Genomic DNA, 18,534 nt, shown 5'->3' on the forward strand with positions numbered 1-18,534 from the left:
CAGGGCTACAGGGCCGGGGACTTGGGTCTGCAGCCCTCTGCCCCCCGCACTAGCGCCTGAGCCTCAGCTGCCACCCACAGAAGGCAGTGGCTGCTGTAGCAGAGCAGAGCCCATCTCCCCTTCCCCACAGGTAGCACACCCCAAGCGGAGCCCATGGAGGCAAGTAGGGGAGCTGGCCACTGGGGGCTTGGGCAGAGTGGGTGGCTCCCCACCACTGTGCACATTCCCAGGGGGCTGGAGGGGAACATGTCCTTCAGATGTGTGCAGGGGGTGGGGGCGGGTGAGGGCTGCCCACTGCAGGCTTCCCATCCTTCTGCCCTCCCCTGGGGCCTCTGCAGCCCAGCAGGCAGGACCCGGCATGGCAGGGCAGAGGGGTTGGGCAGGGAAGCTACTTGCTGCTGCATGCCCCACGCCACCATGGTGAGGCACCCTGTCTGCCTGACAGCAGTGGGGGGTACAATTCTGTGCTGCTACACCTGCTTGCATATGGTGCCCCCTGCCTGACTGCCCTCCTCCTGCTCCCCCCAGCCCCTTGCAGCCTGCAGAGAGCTCTTTGCAAAAGTGCAGAATCCGTGTGTTTCTCTGTTAAAATGAAAAATCTGCATTTTTCTTGGGTAAAAAGGGAAATACGCATTTTTTCCCATTTTTCTGTGAGAAACAGAAAACCCAGATCCCTGATTATAACCTTTCGTCCTCCCCCACAAACAATATTAGGAAATGAGATGAACATTTGTTCACTTCCCCGGCATCGAAATCCCAGCCAACAAGTCTTAGGAGATTTACTTGGAGAGTATAGGAGATATGCCTGTGTTCCTGCTTCTTATCCCAGTCTGGACCCCCACTGTAGCATTGTGCCTGCAGGAGCAACTGTGGGCTCCCTCACTGGATTTCCCCTCACTTCCTCTATGCAGAGTTGTTTCAGAGAACAAGGAGTAGACTAAGTATATTCGTGTCGTCAGAAGTGTCTTACAGTATTTCTTGCAGAGCTGTGGGAAGATGATACCATCACTTTCTGCACCCGTAAAGATTAAGCCTACAGATGAAATGTCCAGGGTTCATTAGCAAAGGAGCATACTACAACTGCTGCATTTTCCCCCAGCTTAAACACCAACCTGAAGCCCAGATCCATCTTCATTCAGGGATACAAAAATAGTCTGCAAATCCCAAGATCCTTATTCAGACAGAATTCTCATGGACATCATACCCCACTAAAACTAGCAGGATTTCCCTTTATAAGAACTAAAGACAAGTGTTTCTTAACCTAGTCACAATCCATGGTCAGTGCACTGCAGGTCAACACAGGAGAGTTAAGGAGTTGAATTTACTGTTTAACAAACTATTTGTTTTAAGAACCCCATCATGTAGGCTTCTGTTCTTGCATACATGGTGATTGTCAAGGCTTTCTTCCTTTAACATTATGATATTCATTGTGACATTATCACTTTAAAACATTTTAAATAATCGCATATTAGTTTGGCAATTTTTTTTTGCCTTCTGTAGGTAGGATGAGACAGGGGCTCATGAATTCATTAGCTTAGGGCCCACTAAAGAGTTAATTTGGTCCTGGGCAGGACTCTGAGTAGCAACAGGCTGCAGATCAAAGTCAGTAGCTGTAACTACTGGTGGAGCATAAGGGTGGGCCAAGTGCCTTAGCCGAGCACTTGTATAAAAAGAAGAGCACTGCCACCTTTTGATGTGAGAAAGTATAAATCCTTATTATTTTTACAATTTTAATTTACCTATTGAAAAAAAATGCTGTGTAAAGGAGTCTGGCAGATAGGGTGGTTGCCTGGGAATTGTACCACTGCTTCCTGCTTTCTTCTGCTGTGTTGGTGCTTATGAGCTGCAGAGAAGCTTTTCAAAATCCAAGTAATATAAAACCAAAACTCCAGAAAAAAAATCCTGGAAAAGGTCAATAAGATTTAAAATATTGAACTGAATTTTTAATCTCACTTAAAATTGTGTAAGTCATTGTTAGTTCCACGTAAATCAACAATGCTGCACAAGTATATAACTAGCATGAGAGGAAAGCTGAGTCCTTATATAAGATTTTGATTGCAAGTTATCCGTTTCCTCCCTAATTTTTCCAGGTTTAATTTTCTCCTGCCTTGGACTAATGATCAGCTGCTGCTGCAATTTAGCAGATAAATGCATACCATGTGATCCTGAAAGTACTTTTAATCAAAAGGAAAAAGAAAAAGTCATCTACTTTAAAAGTAACTGAAAGCAGACCACTGAGAACCAATTCACTAAAGATTACTTGCATTTCATGTTATTTTCTTTTAATATTGGTCTCCTGATCCTTTAATCCTGTTGAACTTTTATAAAGTAAAATGAATGTGTAATCCTTGGTTTTTAGCCTCTGTAGGTATTCTCCTGAATTTTAATGTGGAATTTCAGACTTGCAGTTAAACCAAGACACAGCTCCTTTCAGGTTGTGCATTCCTGTTATGAACGTGCTGTGCAGAAAGCTACACTTATTTATGACAGATACTAAGAGTAAAAAATTGAGACCGAGTGTTGAAACTACTTACATTACTGTCCTCCAGAAACTTAAGTGATTTGGCTATATTATTCAACCGAAAAATACGATGGGTGGAGGATTTGTATTCATGCATCTAGAAGACAAAGCCAAAAAAAATATTGATTTAAAATGCAGGCTGCTGATGAATAGTTTTTAATACACTTTGTATAGCTATAGCTAAGAAAAACAGAGACCAAATATAATGGGTAAATACATATATATATATATTTTCCAGTACATTTTTTCAGCAGGGGGTATGGTGATAAGCAACTACAGCATGCATTATAGACAGAGGGCGTGAGAGCAAATATCACCCCAGACTCACGCCAAAATCCACCTCCAGTCAAGGTCAGTGTAAATCAGCAGTTAAAGGCAGCTGGATGTGCTATGAGCCACATCACTCCTTTGTTTGCAGTTGGCCATAGAAACTGATGTGCTTCATTCTGTTAACCTAATGGGCCACTTAAGTTTGGATGGACTGTTGACTTTCTTTACAATGGTTTGCAAAGTGTCAGAATCAAGTAGTAAGAAGGACAAAATATGTCTGCCAATTTGCTACCTCAATCATTTTGCCATAGACCTAACCTGCCACATGGTGCTGGCCTTGCAAGTCTAATGGATTCTTTTCCTGGGAAAAAGCCTTACAATTTCAGGTATAACCAGTTTGGCCATTCCTCTTTCCTCCCAGATATTTCTGAAATAGGACATCCCAAGATGCATTGCACCACAGGCTGTTCATCCCATCCTGTGTACATGTCCTAAAGGTATCTATCTCTTGCTGTGGTGGCAGGAGGGACCTGCCCAGAGTTCCCCAAACCACACTGATACAGTTCTCTAAGTAGAATGGTAAGCATGAACACAAACATATGGTGGGACAAAAAAGCTGTAGTATATAGAGATTTTGAACCCAAATCAGATGGAAATTTCATCACTTGATTATAAAACTCAAACTGGCCCCCTGGCAACTGTCAGCAACAGCTGGAAAGGGGAGAGACCCCAAACCTCTTCCCCCTGCCCCTGCCAGACAGCTCTCCAGCCCAGCCCTGGCTCTGCAATGCACCACTGCATGGCCGGGGGGCTGCAGTGGAACAGGGTCTGGGCCCTGTGTCCCTGCAGCAGCCCTGGCCAGGCAGCAGCATGCCACAAGGCTGGGGCTGCTGTGGGGAAAGAGACCACAGACTCCTTCCCCTGTGGCCCTCCATGGTTGGCAGCCCTCCCGGCCAGCCTGGGGGACCTGGGGCGGAAAGGGGCCTGGATTCTGCATCCCTGTGGCCTCCCTGACTGGGCTGCATGCAGGGAGGTGGTGGGGCTGGGCTCAAAGGGTGCCACTGACCCCAGTCAGTGATAGCGGAGAAGGCAGGGTCAGCCTGGCTCATGGGCAGAGCAAACAAGCTCTGCCAGAGGCTAGAGTGCAGCCTACCACCTGGGATGGCAGCGATTATGCTCTACATTAATCTTAAATGGGATACAGCACAGACCTCATCCATCGAGGGTTAACTTAGAGTGCAATCCACCATTTTTAAAGTGCTCTAAGAGCCATAAATGTCTGTTCAGTGCACTTAAAGCACAATAGTTCCATAGGTGTTAGGGGCTGGAAGGGACTTTACAGGTGTAATGTCTGTACGTAGCCTAAAATGACAGCTCTTCCAAGAATAGCACATTGCCCCTTCTACAGTATCCTTCATTTGGAAATCTCAACACACATTATAAACATTAACAAATTCAAGTCTGAGTGAACCCTGTGAGGTATAGAAGCTTATTCTGATCCCTCATTAGTTTAGGGCCCTAACCACATGGCAGCTACACGGCATAGAAGGCCAAATTACAGTGTGAACGAACCACAGCTGGTTTGGGGAAGAAGCCATTATCTTCACAGTACTGTGAAAGAGAGCATCTGGCTCTTTATATGCAGATATATCTGTGTTCACACATACATTCAAAGAAACACAGAGAGGATACCATACCATACAGAAGTATTTCTCCATTGCATGCATACCAGTTTTTGGCCTGACAGGACCTCCAATAAAGCCATCAAGATTTTCCCATCCTGAATATCAACAAACAGGTCTCTCACTTTCAGAGGAGGATTGCGCTGTGAGGAAAAGAAAAATATTGACTGTACAGGGCTTAGTTACTTTTTAACAGCAGCATTTGGTAAATCACAACTGTTTTTGAAGGAGATGAGTGAAGTGTTACAAAACAGAGAATTTATGAATGAATTGTAAGAAAGGGCAACTTCTCTCAACTTCAAGATTATTAGCAAAAGCAAAAGCTTTTCCTGAGTATGGACAGAGCTAAAACTGAAATTCTGGTCTCATTTAAACAAATACAGTGAAGTCAAAGGAGTTATTCCAGATTTACATGAGAGCACAGCCACAAATATAGACTTCTAAATTTGGCCCTAAACAAGTAAAGATAGTGTGGGCAGTGAAGGGAGCAGTATTCTCTCTCACTTACACCAGCTTAAGCTCACTGGTGTTGCTCTTGTGTCATGCAGAGGTAGGACCACATCTAGGCCAGTGACAGTATAGTGTGGTTTACTTTGTAAAGCGTCCCTTGGTGCTATTCTATTTCCAAGTATTTTTAATATGCTTTAAATGACATGCCAATTTCATAGATTGCAATTCTCCTTTTTCTGCAAACCTCTCCAAAGGGAGCCATCTCCTTCATCCACGTAGGTGTCTGATGATGTGTTCACTGTGAGGCACACAGCCAACTCAGTTCAGCCCTCAGGAGTCAGTCCCATCTGCAGAAATTACCCTCTGCTTGGGTTATCTGTCCCTAAAGAGCACCCCTTTACTTCTTTGGTTGGTCTGCACAATCCCATATGATTAAGCACAGCTTTGGGCAATTTGGAATAGGATAGTCTTGTGATTAGTCTTTCATCCAGCCAAGAACCATAGTCCATGTTGCCCAGAGAGAAAAATATTAGTTGAAGAGCCACGACACACTTTCAATCAAAGAGTAAACATTGTATTTCTTTTTATTATAAAATCTTTTATTTATTTTCTTTTAGAACTTCCAACATTAAAAGCACTCAAACTTGTCAGCTGTTGAGCACTCAGAGCACTGCTGCTACAGCTCATGGAGGTTGCAAGTAACCAGGTTCATTTCAGGCGCATGACGATATTTGGCATTTTGGAAAATGAGAACCTACTAAATCTCAGAAGGCCCTTGAAGAGGTTCTTCTTTTCGTTCTTTAAAGATAGAGGAGGAGCTGACAGAAAGCAACAACAGACCAGTCCTTCAGCATGTATTCCCCAATATCAAGAAGTCTTCCTATGACTATGAAGTAATTTAGCACTGTTCTCATTATCCAGATCAATACATTTAACTTTGACAATTCCAGCAAACAGGGGCAGCAGCAGACATTGCCTTCAGTTAAAAGAGCATTTTGCGATGTGGCAGTAATCCAGAGAAAACACTGTATGTGCTCCTAATGTTCCTAAGACTTCATGTGCTTGGTATGGCAGAATTAACAGCACCCTGCAGCCCTTTTCATGATCTAATTCCTTTTGTAAATTAAAGAACTTTTTCAGAAGCCAGATGCTCAGCAAGCATTTCTGACAGATTTCAAATTGCAGTTAGTTTCAAATGCTCAGGTCTGAGTCACAAAGGAATTACACACTCTCACTTTGTACAGTGGATTGTTCCCAAAGATCTTGCAGTCAAAACATTACTGCTAACCTTATTCTGAATTTCAATGAAAAAATTAAGAAGGTCCCTTCTTTCCTCCAGTAACAGACACTGCAGGACAGTGGGCTTCAGCAATTACATTGTACTTAGTGCCTTTCTTCTAAAATCATTTTACAGATCACATACCTACAACACCAGTGAAATGCAGTCACCTTTCTTGGGTATTGTGGTGGCTAGATAAAAACAATGTCACATAGCATAAACTGTTCAGGACAGAATGGGGCCTTCAGTTTGAATTCTCAGGGAATACTTTAGCTCTGAGTCTTGAACTGTATTAAGCTCTTTGTTGCCACTTCAGTAATAATATGTTCTCCTCTGGGACATTTTTAGACTGTGCACCTCTTACTTATGTGAGCAGTATCACTCAACTTCAAGCTACTCATGAGTAGTACACTGTGAGTACAACCATTGTGAGTTGGATTTGCAGCATCAGATCCAAAGCATAGTATAGCAGCAGAGACACGGGAGAATGAGACATTCCTACTTATGTAAAAGACCATGGTGTTATAAATATCTAAATATAGGAGTGACTGTCTCATTTGTAAGGTCCCATCCTTCCTACCCACAAACAGGAAATCGAGGGAATTCCAAGCGTGTCTACACTGATATTTAAAGTCAGGCTTGAGTTTGCTCTCAACTAGCCCAAACCATGTGAGCTGCCCTTCCCTACCCGCACCACCTTTTAGTCTGTATCAACAGGGTCCATGAGCTTCTTATTTGCAATGCAGAGGCCTTCTAGGAGTCAGTCTATGCATCCTTTCCTTCTCTTGTTATGGGCAGTAAAAAGAGGAAGTGCAAAGGGCTGGAAGTCAGGAACAGAGAATTATGAAATAGCTACTGATAGATTTCCTGTGCTCCAGGCCTGCACACTAGTGTAAGTTCCAAAACACACTGCAAAAAGGGGGTAAGCTAGGAAGTGAGTGATGCAAGGGTTGACCTCATGCTTGGCAGTTCACAGTTTTCAAGCTCAGGCCGGGGTGCTACTTTGGGTTGAACGAAGAGGTTTATAATTTAACTCAGGGGTCAGCAACATGCAGGCCATGGACCAGATCTGGCTAATGGAGCCACAGGACTTTCGTGGTGCGTTACTGGCTGAGGGCTTCAGCAGTGTCTAGAGAGGAGGCTTTGCTCACGTCCGCATGGGGACGAGACAGCAAAGAGCTGCACCAGGGCTGGGCAGCTGGAAGCAGCTCCTGTACTACTGTTGCTTTTCTCTGGCCCCCTTCCAACCCCTGCTTCCCATCCCCACTGCTCCTAGCTGTCCAGCTCCAGGATGAATAGAGCAAAACTCCTCACCTCCAGAATCTATATTCTTTAGATTTAAAGGGAAAAAAGCCACTCATAGAAAGATCTCCGAGTCACATACTTGCATATGTGGCAACTCTCTGCTGCCATTAAATAACCATAAACAGATAACAGGTTAGGTTAGCCAATCAAGAAATCAAAGCAACAGTACAGCTCCTTTTGCCCACACCGAAATACACCCTTCTCCTCAAATAAACATTTCAACTTTCCTATAAATTCCTTTAAAAATCAGAATAATTCTGAACTTTTGAATAATCTGATGCTATTTAAACACATTTCTTATTGTGCTGTTCTTCCATCTCAGTAGCTAGCCAGTTTTCATCTTCCTTTCACAGCATGGAGATGTAACTTTGGCTTGGACGAGTTTCTGGTTCTAGAGCAATGTAATTCTGCATTTGTTTATGACCAGCCTAATACTATATGAGGAATTAATCCAGCATCTCTCTTTGTTGCAAAAGGAATGTAGGGTAAAGATACATATAAAATAGAGGCCTGAGCATGTATGCTGTGTCCTAGAACTCTTTCCACTTACAGATAAACAATACCAGATGATATATGCAATCAAGACATGTACATGGAACTACATTTTCAGTAGAGGGGTGCGTATACATGTGTTAGTACAGTGGTATTTGGGGCAAGTGTGTGAAAAAAATATTTTTACAAGCGGATAGCCTATTTGTTGTCTGTCTTACCTTTCCCAAATGTAGATTTATCCACCTGGTGAAGGTCCTCTTCTGCACATTTTCCCTTTCCACTAAAAATAAGAAAACAGGAGCTTTAATTTTCAGAGGCGAGAAAGTTCATAGGAGTTTAATAATCAAATCCATAAGAGAGCCCAGTAAATAAGGCACAAGATTCTGAGTCAGTAGTCCTGGGTTTGACTTGTAATTCAAACTGTGGCCTGGACAAAATACTTGCACCTTGATTTTTTAATGAAGTTAAAAAACCACTTGGACACAGAACCTTCAAAGTAATAATGAAGACAAACTTGCATACACACAGAGGTGCCCTGAAGTTGGAAAATGCAGTTCTGCCTACTTAGGTCAATCTGCAGGGTCAAGAACTGCAAATGCCTGCAAATTAGAGTGAAGTGCACTCTAAGGTATTTATGTGCAAGCATAATTTGAAAAAAAAAAGTGCAAAATTTCTTCACACATTTTCTCCCATTAATAAATAAACATGGAATGATAATAAAATTAGGTCTATTAATGAAGAGCACTGAGGGCTAAATCCTGCCTTACCTATTAGACATTTAGGGCCAGAGTCTATTCCACCTATTAGACACCCAAGTGGACTTAGGCACTTAGATATGCTTCTATTCCACTCTGCTCTAGTCCCTGAAAATCCATTCATGCATTTACTGTTGTAATGCATGATGTTTTAGCCTTAAAATGTAGTCACAAAAGGGCACTGAGAATGAAGATGATTCTCTTTCCTTTGGCGCTAGCAGTTTTTTCAGGGACTCAAGTGGGATGGAACAAGACTGAACTTAGGCACTTAAGTCAACTGAGGTATCTGATCGATAAGACCCAGCCCTAAATGTTAAATTCCTGTTATGATGTAGATGATGAGAGTCAGGGAGGCATCTTATTTCAGCCACGTAGATGTATAGTTTCCTATCCTTTCAAAGGGTGCAAATACACTGGAGACAAATGATACTTCACCCAGCAGGGTCATACCACTCTCCTATTCACTTCATTGGGCAGCACTTAGACACCTCAGTTACACAGGAAGCACTTAGAACTTCATTTACTCTAATGGGGAGTTTACATTTGTGCTAACATGCGTCTGTCTGTTAGGAATCCTCCCTCCCTCTGCCATAAGGGACAGGTATAATAAGGCCTTTTGTCTTGGCAGCTAGATACAGACAGCATAAGGTTCTTCTGTAAATACCCTAATGGTTAGAGCACCTGCCCACAACATAAGTGACCTGAGTTCTATGCCCCTCTCAGGCTCTGGGATACTTGAATCCATATGCTCTAGTAGAGCAAGGTCAGGGAGGACTGAGTTAGGGAACTTCTGGAGGGACTGGACATGTTCAACTCAGCAGGTCCAGATGCTCTCCACCCTAGGGTGCTGAGGGAATTGGTAGGGGTTATCGAGGGACCCCTGACATGGCTTTATGAGCACTTGTGGTGCTCTGGCTAGGTGCCAGACAACTGGAAGAAGGTCAGTGTGGTCCCCATTTTCAAAAAAGGGAGGACCTGGGCAACTATAGACCTGTTAGTCTTACTTCGATCCTGAGGAAGCTCTTTGAAAAGATTATCCAGGAACACATCTGGGAAGGACCAGCAGGGGGAATGATGCTCAGGGGCATCCAGCACGGGTTCATTAGGTCCTGTCAGACCAACCTGGTTGCCTTCTACGACCAGGTCACAAAATCCTTGGATGCAGGTGTCACGGTGGATGTAGCCTTTCTGCACTTCAGGAGGGCCTTTGACACTGTCTCCTACCCCATTCTCATTAAAAAGCTAGGCAACTGTGGTATTGATGCCTGCACAGTCAGATGGGTTGCAAATTGGCTAAGGGGCCACACCCCATGGTGGTGGATGGGTCATATTTGGCCTGGAGGGATGTAGGCAGTGGGGTCCCCCAGGACTTGGTCCTTGGGCCTGCACTGTTTAATCTCTTTATTAGTGACTTGGACAAGGGGGTGAAAAGCACCATGTTCAAATTCGCTGACGACACCAAGATTTGGGGTCAGGTAGGCACGCTAGAAAGGAGGGACAGGATACAGCTGGACCTGGACAGGTTACAGGGTGGGCAAATGAGAATAGGATGGGATTCAGTACTGACAAGTGCAGGGTGCTGCACTTGGGCAATAAGAACCAGCACCACACCTATAGGCTGGGGAACTCCCTTCTCATCAGTGCAGAGGCAGAAAAGGATCTTGGAGTCATTATCAAATCTAAAATGAACGTGGGCTGCCAGTGTGACAATGCGGTCAGTAAGGCTAACCACACCTTGTCATACATCCACAGATGCATCATGAGCAAGGCCAAGGAGGTGATCCTCCCCTTCTATGCAACACTGGTCAGGCCACAGTTGGAGTATTGCGTCCAGTTCTGGGCGCCACACTTTAGGAGAGATGTGACCAGGATGGAGAGGGTCCAGAGGAGGGCCACTCACATGATCCGTGGACAGCAGGGAAGACCCTATGAGGAGAGGCTACGGGACCTGAACCTGTTCAACCTTCACAAGAGAAGGCTGAGAGGGGATCTAGTGGCCATCTATAAACTTATCAGGGGGGACCAGAGGAGAATGGGAGAGACCCTGTTCCCCTGTGCACCTCCCAAAGTAACAAGAAATAACAGCCATAAGTTGTTTGAGAATAGGTTCAGGATGGACATTACAAGACACTATTTCACAGTCAGGGCAGCTAGGATCTGGAACCAACTTCCAAGGGAAGTGGTGCTGGCTCCTACCTTGGGGGTCTTTAAGAGGAGGCCAGATAATCACCTAGTTGGGGTCAAATGAGCCCAGTATTCTCTCCTGCCCAGGGCAGGGGGTTGGACTTGAAGATCTACTTAGGTCCCTTCTGACCCTACGTCTATGAATCAATGAGTACCCTAACCCCCAACCTATGGGGCAGATATGGCTGTGAACTATTTCCTTCTCTTGAAGCTGGTGCATTGGTGGCCAATAAGGAAAGAGTCACAGGGCCAAAAGGGAGCTGGACTCTTTGGCCCAGGGAGGATGGCCCTTCCCCATGCCAGAAAGGAGGGAATACTATTCCAAAGGTTGCTCATGCAATGATTCTTCAATGCCATCATGCAAACTGACTTCATTAGGAGTCACACTGCTTTTATATCATGACACTATTCTAGACTGCATTTTAGCAATAGGGGGCAAGGTCTGGTCCAATTCATAGATTCACAGATTCATAGATGCTAGGGGCAGAAGGGACCTCAACAGATCATTGAGTCCGACCCCCTGCCCTCGGCAGGAAAGAGCGCTGGGGTCAGATGACCCCAGCCAGATGCCCATCCAACCTCCTCTTGAAGAGCCCCAAGGTAGGGTAGAGCACCAGCTCCCTTGGAAGCCCATTCCAGATTTTGGCAACCCCTACCATGAAGAATCCTGATCTTTCCTTTCCTGATAATGAGCCTTTTGGTTTTCTTTCATCATGATGTGTTAATGAAATACTAGTTTCCAACCTAAAATGAAGCATTTTAATCTTGCCCAAATGAAAATATTTCAAGGGACGCGCTCCCTCCCCGGCCGAATTTTCCTTTGTATGGAATTTTAGAGTGTTTTTGAGGGTGGGGGGGCAGAACTTAAGGATGAAACCAGATCTTGAAATCTTGTGCAATGGATTACCATCTTCCACACAGCTCTTTCTGTAATGCACTCAAAACAGGCTGCTTACAGATAGAGATCCAGACTTGGAGCTATTATAAAAGCTCCACTTTTAACTGGCATATTATAGAGTTGCAGCAACACTAGGGAGAGAGGAGTCTGTCCTGCAGTGCACAGGATGATCTTAAAACAAATGGATCTCCAATCCCAACCTCCTGTGTAAAGTGGGTGTGTGGCAAGAAGTGCCATGAAGACACATGATTTCAAGAGAGTCTGACAGCAAGGAGAGTCAGTATCTTGTAAGGGCAGAGGGGTTGGAGAGGTACTGCACATGTGTGAGTTTTCTTAGTTCCTGAAAGTCTCTTTTCCTCCCTCCAAATAGACACACACTTCTTCCTGTCTGAAATTCTGGGTCATGTCTTCTACAAGGCTCTCCTGCATTAAGAAATATTGTAATGAAGACTGCCACTCAAAGATTTTCCAAGCAGTGCAGGCTGGGCATCTATTCCAGTCTCATGGAGGGACTTGCAAAGCAGTGGGGGTCTTCCCAGTGTCACTAAAGCAAATACACAACAACAATGGAAGCCAGGGCTCACTTCCCTCTGTCAGAACAGCATCCATCTCCCTGAGTCAGATCCAGTCTCCCATTGATTGGTTTCCTTCTGTTTCCAGGATGCTTTCCCTCTTTGCTGCGCAGGGACCCAGCCTAAAAAGTTGCTCTCAGGTTTGCCTGGCCTGTGACCTGCTAATTAGGGTGCTGCCATGGGATACCAAGGTACTGATCTTCTCATGGGGAGGTAAGCCTAGAACCTATTTTATTTGGCCTGGCTAGATGACAAGAAATCAGGCAGGTACATATGCATTTTTGGTAATCTACAATTTGAGGGGTTTATGTTGCGCTTCTGGGCATTTGTGGCAGAACTGAATCACAATGGAGGGTAAAGAAGCTTAGGCACCTCCAGTGCAGCATTTAAATCATTTGTGAAAATACAGAGTAGGGACAAATGTAGCTGTGGATGGAAGTGCTGTAACCTGGAAGGCCTGTGGCCATGTATATGCAATCCAGACTTTCAACCCTATAGGGTTAGGATGATTTTTCATATTTTGCCTGTATTAGAAGTAAAACAGAAATGTAAGAAGGTGCAGAAAGTGCAGGCTGTCTAGATGCCACATGAAGGACATGTAGGCCATGCAGACTTCAGGCCAGATTCCAAAAGGCATTGAGGCCTTAACTACCACTGAGCTCTGTATGGGAGTTTTGGCATATTAATACCCTTTTGAATTCAACCCTTCATTCCAAATCAACAACATCACAGGCCCCTTGTTTGTCTGCTTGATTTTTAGGTTTTCTTTCATGACTGATTAAAGTGAAAGGCTAGCATTTGCTTCCTCAGAAAAGAGTGAAATCGATTTAAAATTAAAAATATATGCAGTTACTGTGAATCGTAAATTTTTGGTTTTGGTAATTTGAAAGAATTAAAATAAAGCCTTCTCCCACTAAGCCATTAAAGATGCTTTAGAGACAGCCTTCTGGATAAAATGTACTGTAGTTTAAGTTTATCATCAGTTATAACCTCTATTGGGATATTAATCCTGTGCTCACTGAGAGATGTTCTTAATTATCTAACAAGTGTTTTCCATTTATAAATACTAGGGCACTAAGTAGTTTAGATTTTATGAACTGCTAAATATTTAAAAACTAAATTAATGATCTGCACTAAATCTATGTCCACAAGGATAAAAGCTATTTGACTGGCTAAATTTAGCAGTAATGAAGATAAAGGGCCTGATCTTCAGCTGGCATAAATCAAGGTAGCTCTATTGACTTTAGTGCAGCTCAGCTAATTTAACACCAGTTGAGAATCTGGCCCCAAATTCTTATTACCAGAGTCACCATGGATCTAGACCCCACCGTGTTAGACACTGTAGAGAACGCAGAACAAAACATGGTTCTGCCTCCAGCAGTTCCACAATGTGAGACAGCAGACAAGTAAAGGAATGAGGGAGGAAATGAGAAAATGGCATTGTTCAGCATATTAAACCCATTAGAAAAGCTTGACTTATATGCACTACAAAGAAATTTTCCATCTCAATTCACATCACAGAATGATAACTTTATTCTTTTAAACCTTAACCTCTAGTGTTTTGCCTCAAAACCCTAGCTCCCTACATCAGAGAATCGTATTTTTTGTATTGAGATACCACCCACAGGGCAGCTCTACAAAGGATCAAACTCCCTGTGTACTAGGTGCGGTACAAATAGTAGACAAGATATGGTCCCTCCAACCCATAAACATTTAGTCTACTATAAAAGAAATCAAATAAACAATACAGTGCCATATGGCATTAAAAGGAAGAGCATAAAATTCTGCCCAACTTCTGTTTATCCTCTCTTGTAAAAAGTAACACCTACATTCAATATAACTGAAAGAGATTATAGAAAATGCATTGCCAATTCATGGATGTAGCTAGTCTTGACTTTCACTTGAATATTGGAAACTTGACAATTTACTAAAAAAACCCTATTAAAAACTAGCTAGTTGTATGCTGTATTTTAAATATATTCAACAAGCATATTACAGTTATATTTTAAATCATTTTGGGCTTCTTCAGCCACAAGAAAATAGCTAAACTGCCTTCTGGGAAATCATGTTCTGTAAAAAGTCTAAATCATTTTATTGGTCATCTTAATTATAGGCTAAGTAGTCGCCTCTGTAAATTAAATTTTAATATTGTGCTTTTTGATCATTTTAATTCAAAGGTCATCAACCTCTAATTATATGTACAACTATTTTCTTTACTCTGAGGTATAGAAACAGAGTTTCTAGTTTGAATTACATCTATTGCTGATAGCAATTCAGGCCTTTTAAATCAGCTTATTCCTGTAAAATCTGATGATACAGGGCTGAATCACTGCCCTTTAAGTACTTTAGAAAAGAAAAAAATACCAAATTAATTATTGTTCTTGTCTTTTCTTTTAAAATATTTGAGCAAGTATGTAAACAGATTGAAACAGCTTCCTGCAAATGAAACTAAGTAACATTAGGGTGGCAGAAGGTCAGTATAAACACAGTGGCTTTCAATGCTAAAAATCTCAATATACAGCATGCTATGGGCCATGTTACATCCTTAGAGGTCTTCTTCCCCTCTCTGACAGCCAGAGTTGCTACAATGTATGATCATCATACAAAGTCCTCTTCACAGAATGTGTGCGCTTTGCCCTATAAGCTGAACGATGAGTCTCAAAAGTGTCTCAGCCCAGAGGAATAGACTTCCACCTTCAGCTTCCTCTGTGCAAAACTGAAGTTTATTTTCTACCTATGGGGACTTTTTACCATCTTAAATTTTCCCTAGGCCTGAGGAAGGGCATGTGTGCCTGAAAGCTTGCAGAAAAAGATATTTTTTTTTGCAATTTCTTAGTTGGTCTAATAATAGGTATCATCTCTAAATCAGTTCTAGAGTTTTTCATTTCAGTTGACATACACAAACAAGGTTCTTTGGGTAAATTCGATATATTTTATTAGACCAACTGAAATAGGTGGAAAAATTATTCTTTGCAACCTTTCTAGTACAAATACCCTTCTTCAGCCTGAGGAAGCACCTGCTACATCATTTGTTATGTGATGTCAATTGACATAAGCAACCATGTCTGGAGTTTCTAGAGTTGGAGATCTCCTGAAAACAGCTTAATGGTGTTTTGGAATTTCTACTCCAGGTCCCAGCCAAAGCCAAATAATGCAGAAGCATACAAAAGCTGAGGATGGGAGAAGGAAAGGTAATGTTTTCTAGCCTCAAAAGATGTTTGGTTTATGCTGCTCCTAGAGTAAATGAAGGTAGAGCAGGATGATTTTTTTAAGGAGTACTTGAAGAGAGTCAACATGCACTTTGGCACATACCTTTTTTTGTTCTATAAATCCTAAAATGCATGCAACTTAATATTGCACATATGCTTGCAAGTGTGTTCGGACATAGACCCAGCTTGCTCAGCAGAGATTTCCATTCTTAAATAAGTTTTTGGTGCACTCAGGCCAAAAACAGACCGATGGTTGATCCCAGGGCTGACTGTCCTGGCCTTCTGACCCCCATCAAAACAGGTGAAGGACAGTCATTGCAACTTGAATTAGCTGCCATTATCCTGGGGCTAAATGTTAATTCAGATGTTTCACATGTAATTAACATGAAGACTATGGGCCTGCCCCCCTCTTGGATAAACAGCTTTGTCCTGCAAAAAATCTGAAGTCTTTTTTTAGCCTCACCTTTGCATGCAGCTACCTGAAAATCTGTAACATTGTTCTCTGTAAAATAATGTCTGGACCTGGAGATACTGTAAGGAAGTACAGTGACCCAGGCATAAAGATATTGATTACTTTGTGGTTTTCCAATGCTAGAGAGTAACAGTAAATTTGTGGGGCGGGGATTATTACTGCTAATGTCATTCATATGGTGTACTATAGAAATAATGGGAAAAAATTCCACATAGGTATTTACTGCTGTGTGCCTTTAAGTGTTTCTCTCCTCTCATTTCATGGACCTCCCAGTTTTGGTGCAGCCTCCCTTCTCCATTTGTGAGGATTGTAGAGACTCTATAAACTTTATACAGTTTCCATAAATCAAATAGAAGCTTTTTTCTTCGCACCTACAATTGCATAAAGGTGCAGAAAATCAGTCAAGTGTAAGGTTTCTGTCCTGATGTATACAGTTTACTGAAACTACGTTGGGTTTACTGAGCAGCTAGAGAGCAATAAGAACATTATAAAATAATAATTACACACACCATATGGCTGGCCTGAACACAAACCCTGTGCATTATGCTGGAAAGAAAGAATCCCTGCTGTGAGGGCTGAATTTAGGGATGTAATGTTAGAAGGTAGTAAAGCTACAGTATTCTGATTTTGGTTTAATGTTTAAGAGTTTCAGGGTTCAAGCTCAGCTCTGACCTTGTCATAAAAGGCAATTACAAAAACAAGATGAGAAACTTTGACAATCATGAAGCAGTAAATGCTGTTAAGGGAGCCAAGCCTTCTCTCCTGCTACTTTCTGTGGCAAAATTTCCCCTGATCTCACTGGGAGATTCACCCAAGTGAAAATTTAGGAATAAATACTATACCCAAGCGCACAGGTTTGGTGCAGGAATCATCTGTGGTATGAGAGAGATATAAGGAAAAAAAGTATGAAAAATATCATAAAGCAGCATTTGAGTTATACAGGGACCTCTAGTACAATCTCACATCTTCCCTGCCTTGTAACTATTTCTTAGACGGTGTCAGGATTTTGCTGAAAGATAGGAGGTACATGCTCATTATGTTAAAGACATTACATCTAGTACATGGAACCAAAAAAGCTCAGGAAATACAGTCCAGGAAAAAAAATGGACTGGACCCAAAGTGAAATACATAGGTGACTGGTGTCACCTTAGTCACGGGGGGGGAGCATGTGCCCCCCCCCCCCCCCACCAACCAGTCAGCAACTGAGGGAAGGGAGGTCACCCTGCGGCCAATCTCACTGATGGGGGGGGGGGTGCACCCCCTATGCAACTCACTAGAATACTGGCCTCTGGCTTCTCTTTTGTTCCATCCAGGAAGAGCACACACCAACTGCAGACACTTTCTTAGCCTGACGAAAGGTGTTTGTACCCAAAAGTTTGCAAAGAATTTTTCTAACTATTTTAGTTGGTCTAATAAAACCTATCGGATTTACCCAAAGAATCTTGTCTGTCATAGGGACACACAGCATTCTGTCCTTGGTGTCCAATCAGTCTTCCAAGTATCCCAAACTGCACTACTCCTCACCCCCCACCAAAACATGCACAGTGAGAGGCTGCTCTGGAATGCAGCTAGGATTCTATGGTTCAAATCCTGTTCCCAGCTTCTCTCCCCACCGAGACAGGCAGACCACACTGCAGGAACAGAAGCAGGGACTATTTCCAAGTCCCCAGATCAGTTAGGAATCCTTCGCAAACCCGGTCCTAGGGCCCCTCCCTTCTTCTCTGTCTTCAGCAGCACTTCCCCTCTCATTTCTCCCCTCTCCCACATATTGCTGCCACCATGCCCAGTATCCCCATCTGATCCAGAGCTGCAGGGAAGGGAAGAAGGGAGGCACTGGGAATGGTTCCAGAGCCCCCTGGAACAGTGGCAGGAACAGTGGCAACAGCGGCAGTGGTCAGGTTCTACCTCTTGGCCCAGTCTCCACCCGGTGCAGTGCCTTTAAGCATAAGGTTTCTAGTGGGAAAGTGTGAAGAACCGGAGAATACTCCCCCGGGGTGTTCCCTTGGCCACGAACATAGGTCCGACCAAAATAACACCTCCACGCTACAGCAAGACCTCTCTGCCTGCCCTAGATCCACTTTACCACCTCGCCAGGTGAGGCAGATTGGCAGGAATCAGCAGCTGGGTTGATATCCAGGGCTGAGCAGGGAACTGGAGGGCAGATGGGGAGTGAATATGGAAGACGGCAGGCAGGTAGGATGATTGCCATACCCTGCCCAAGTCTGAAGTCCCTGGGAATGGGGCAAGAGACCAATCAGGCCTCATAGGCTTGTAGGATTCCTCACTAAAGAAAAGAAAAGAGAGAGAGAGAGAGGAAACAGACACTCTCTCTCATCTTACTTTTTTTGTGTGCTGATTAACCACTGCGGGCAGCCAATTCGTGGCAGGTAGATCGTGCCTGACCAATCTAGTCTCTTTTTATGACCAGGTCACAAAACGCCTCGA

General features: G+C 43.4%; 1 protein-coding gene across 1 annotated transcript in view; it reads right to left on the reverse strand.

The window, feature by feature from the left end:
• CLMN (calmin) overlaps positions 1 to 18,534 on the reverse strand; it is a 118,157-nt gene that overhangs the window by 21,339 nt on the left and 78,284 nt on the right. The window contains exons 2-4 of the mRNA XM_019552467.1: positions 8,218 to 8,279; positions 4,521 to 4,616; positions 2,535 to 2,618 (exon numbers count right to left, since the gene is read on the reverse strand). Of these exons, the coding sequence (XP_019408012.1) occupies positions 2,535 to 2,618; positions 4,521 to 4,616; positions 8,218 to 8,279 (242 nt within the window). The remainder of the gene's footprint in view (positions 1 to 2,534; positions 2,619 to 4,520; positions 4,617 to 8,217; positions 8,280 to 18,534) is intronic.

The sequence above is a fragment of the Crocodylus porosus genome, unplaced genomic scaffold, assembly GCF_001723895.1.
Source record: "Crocodylus porosus isolate Cpor-Errol unplaced genomic scaffold, CroPor_comp1, whole genome shotgun sequence".
Classification (NCBI taxonomy): Eukaryota; Metazoa; Chordata; order Crocodylia; family Crocodylidae; genus Crocodylus; species Crocodylus porosus.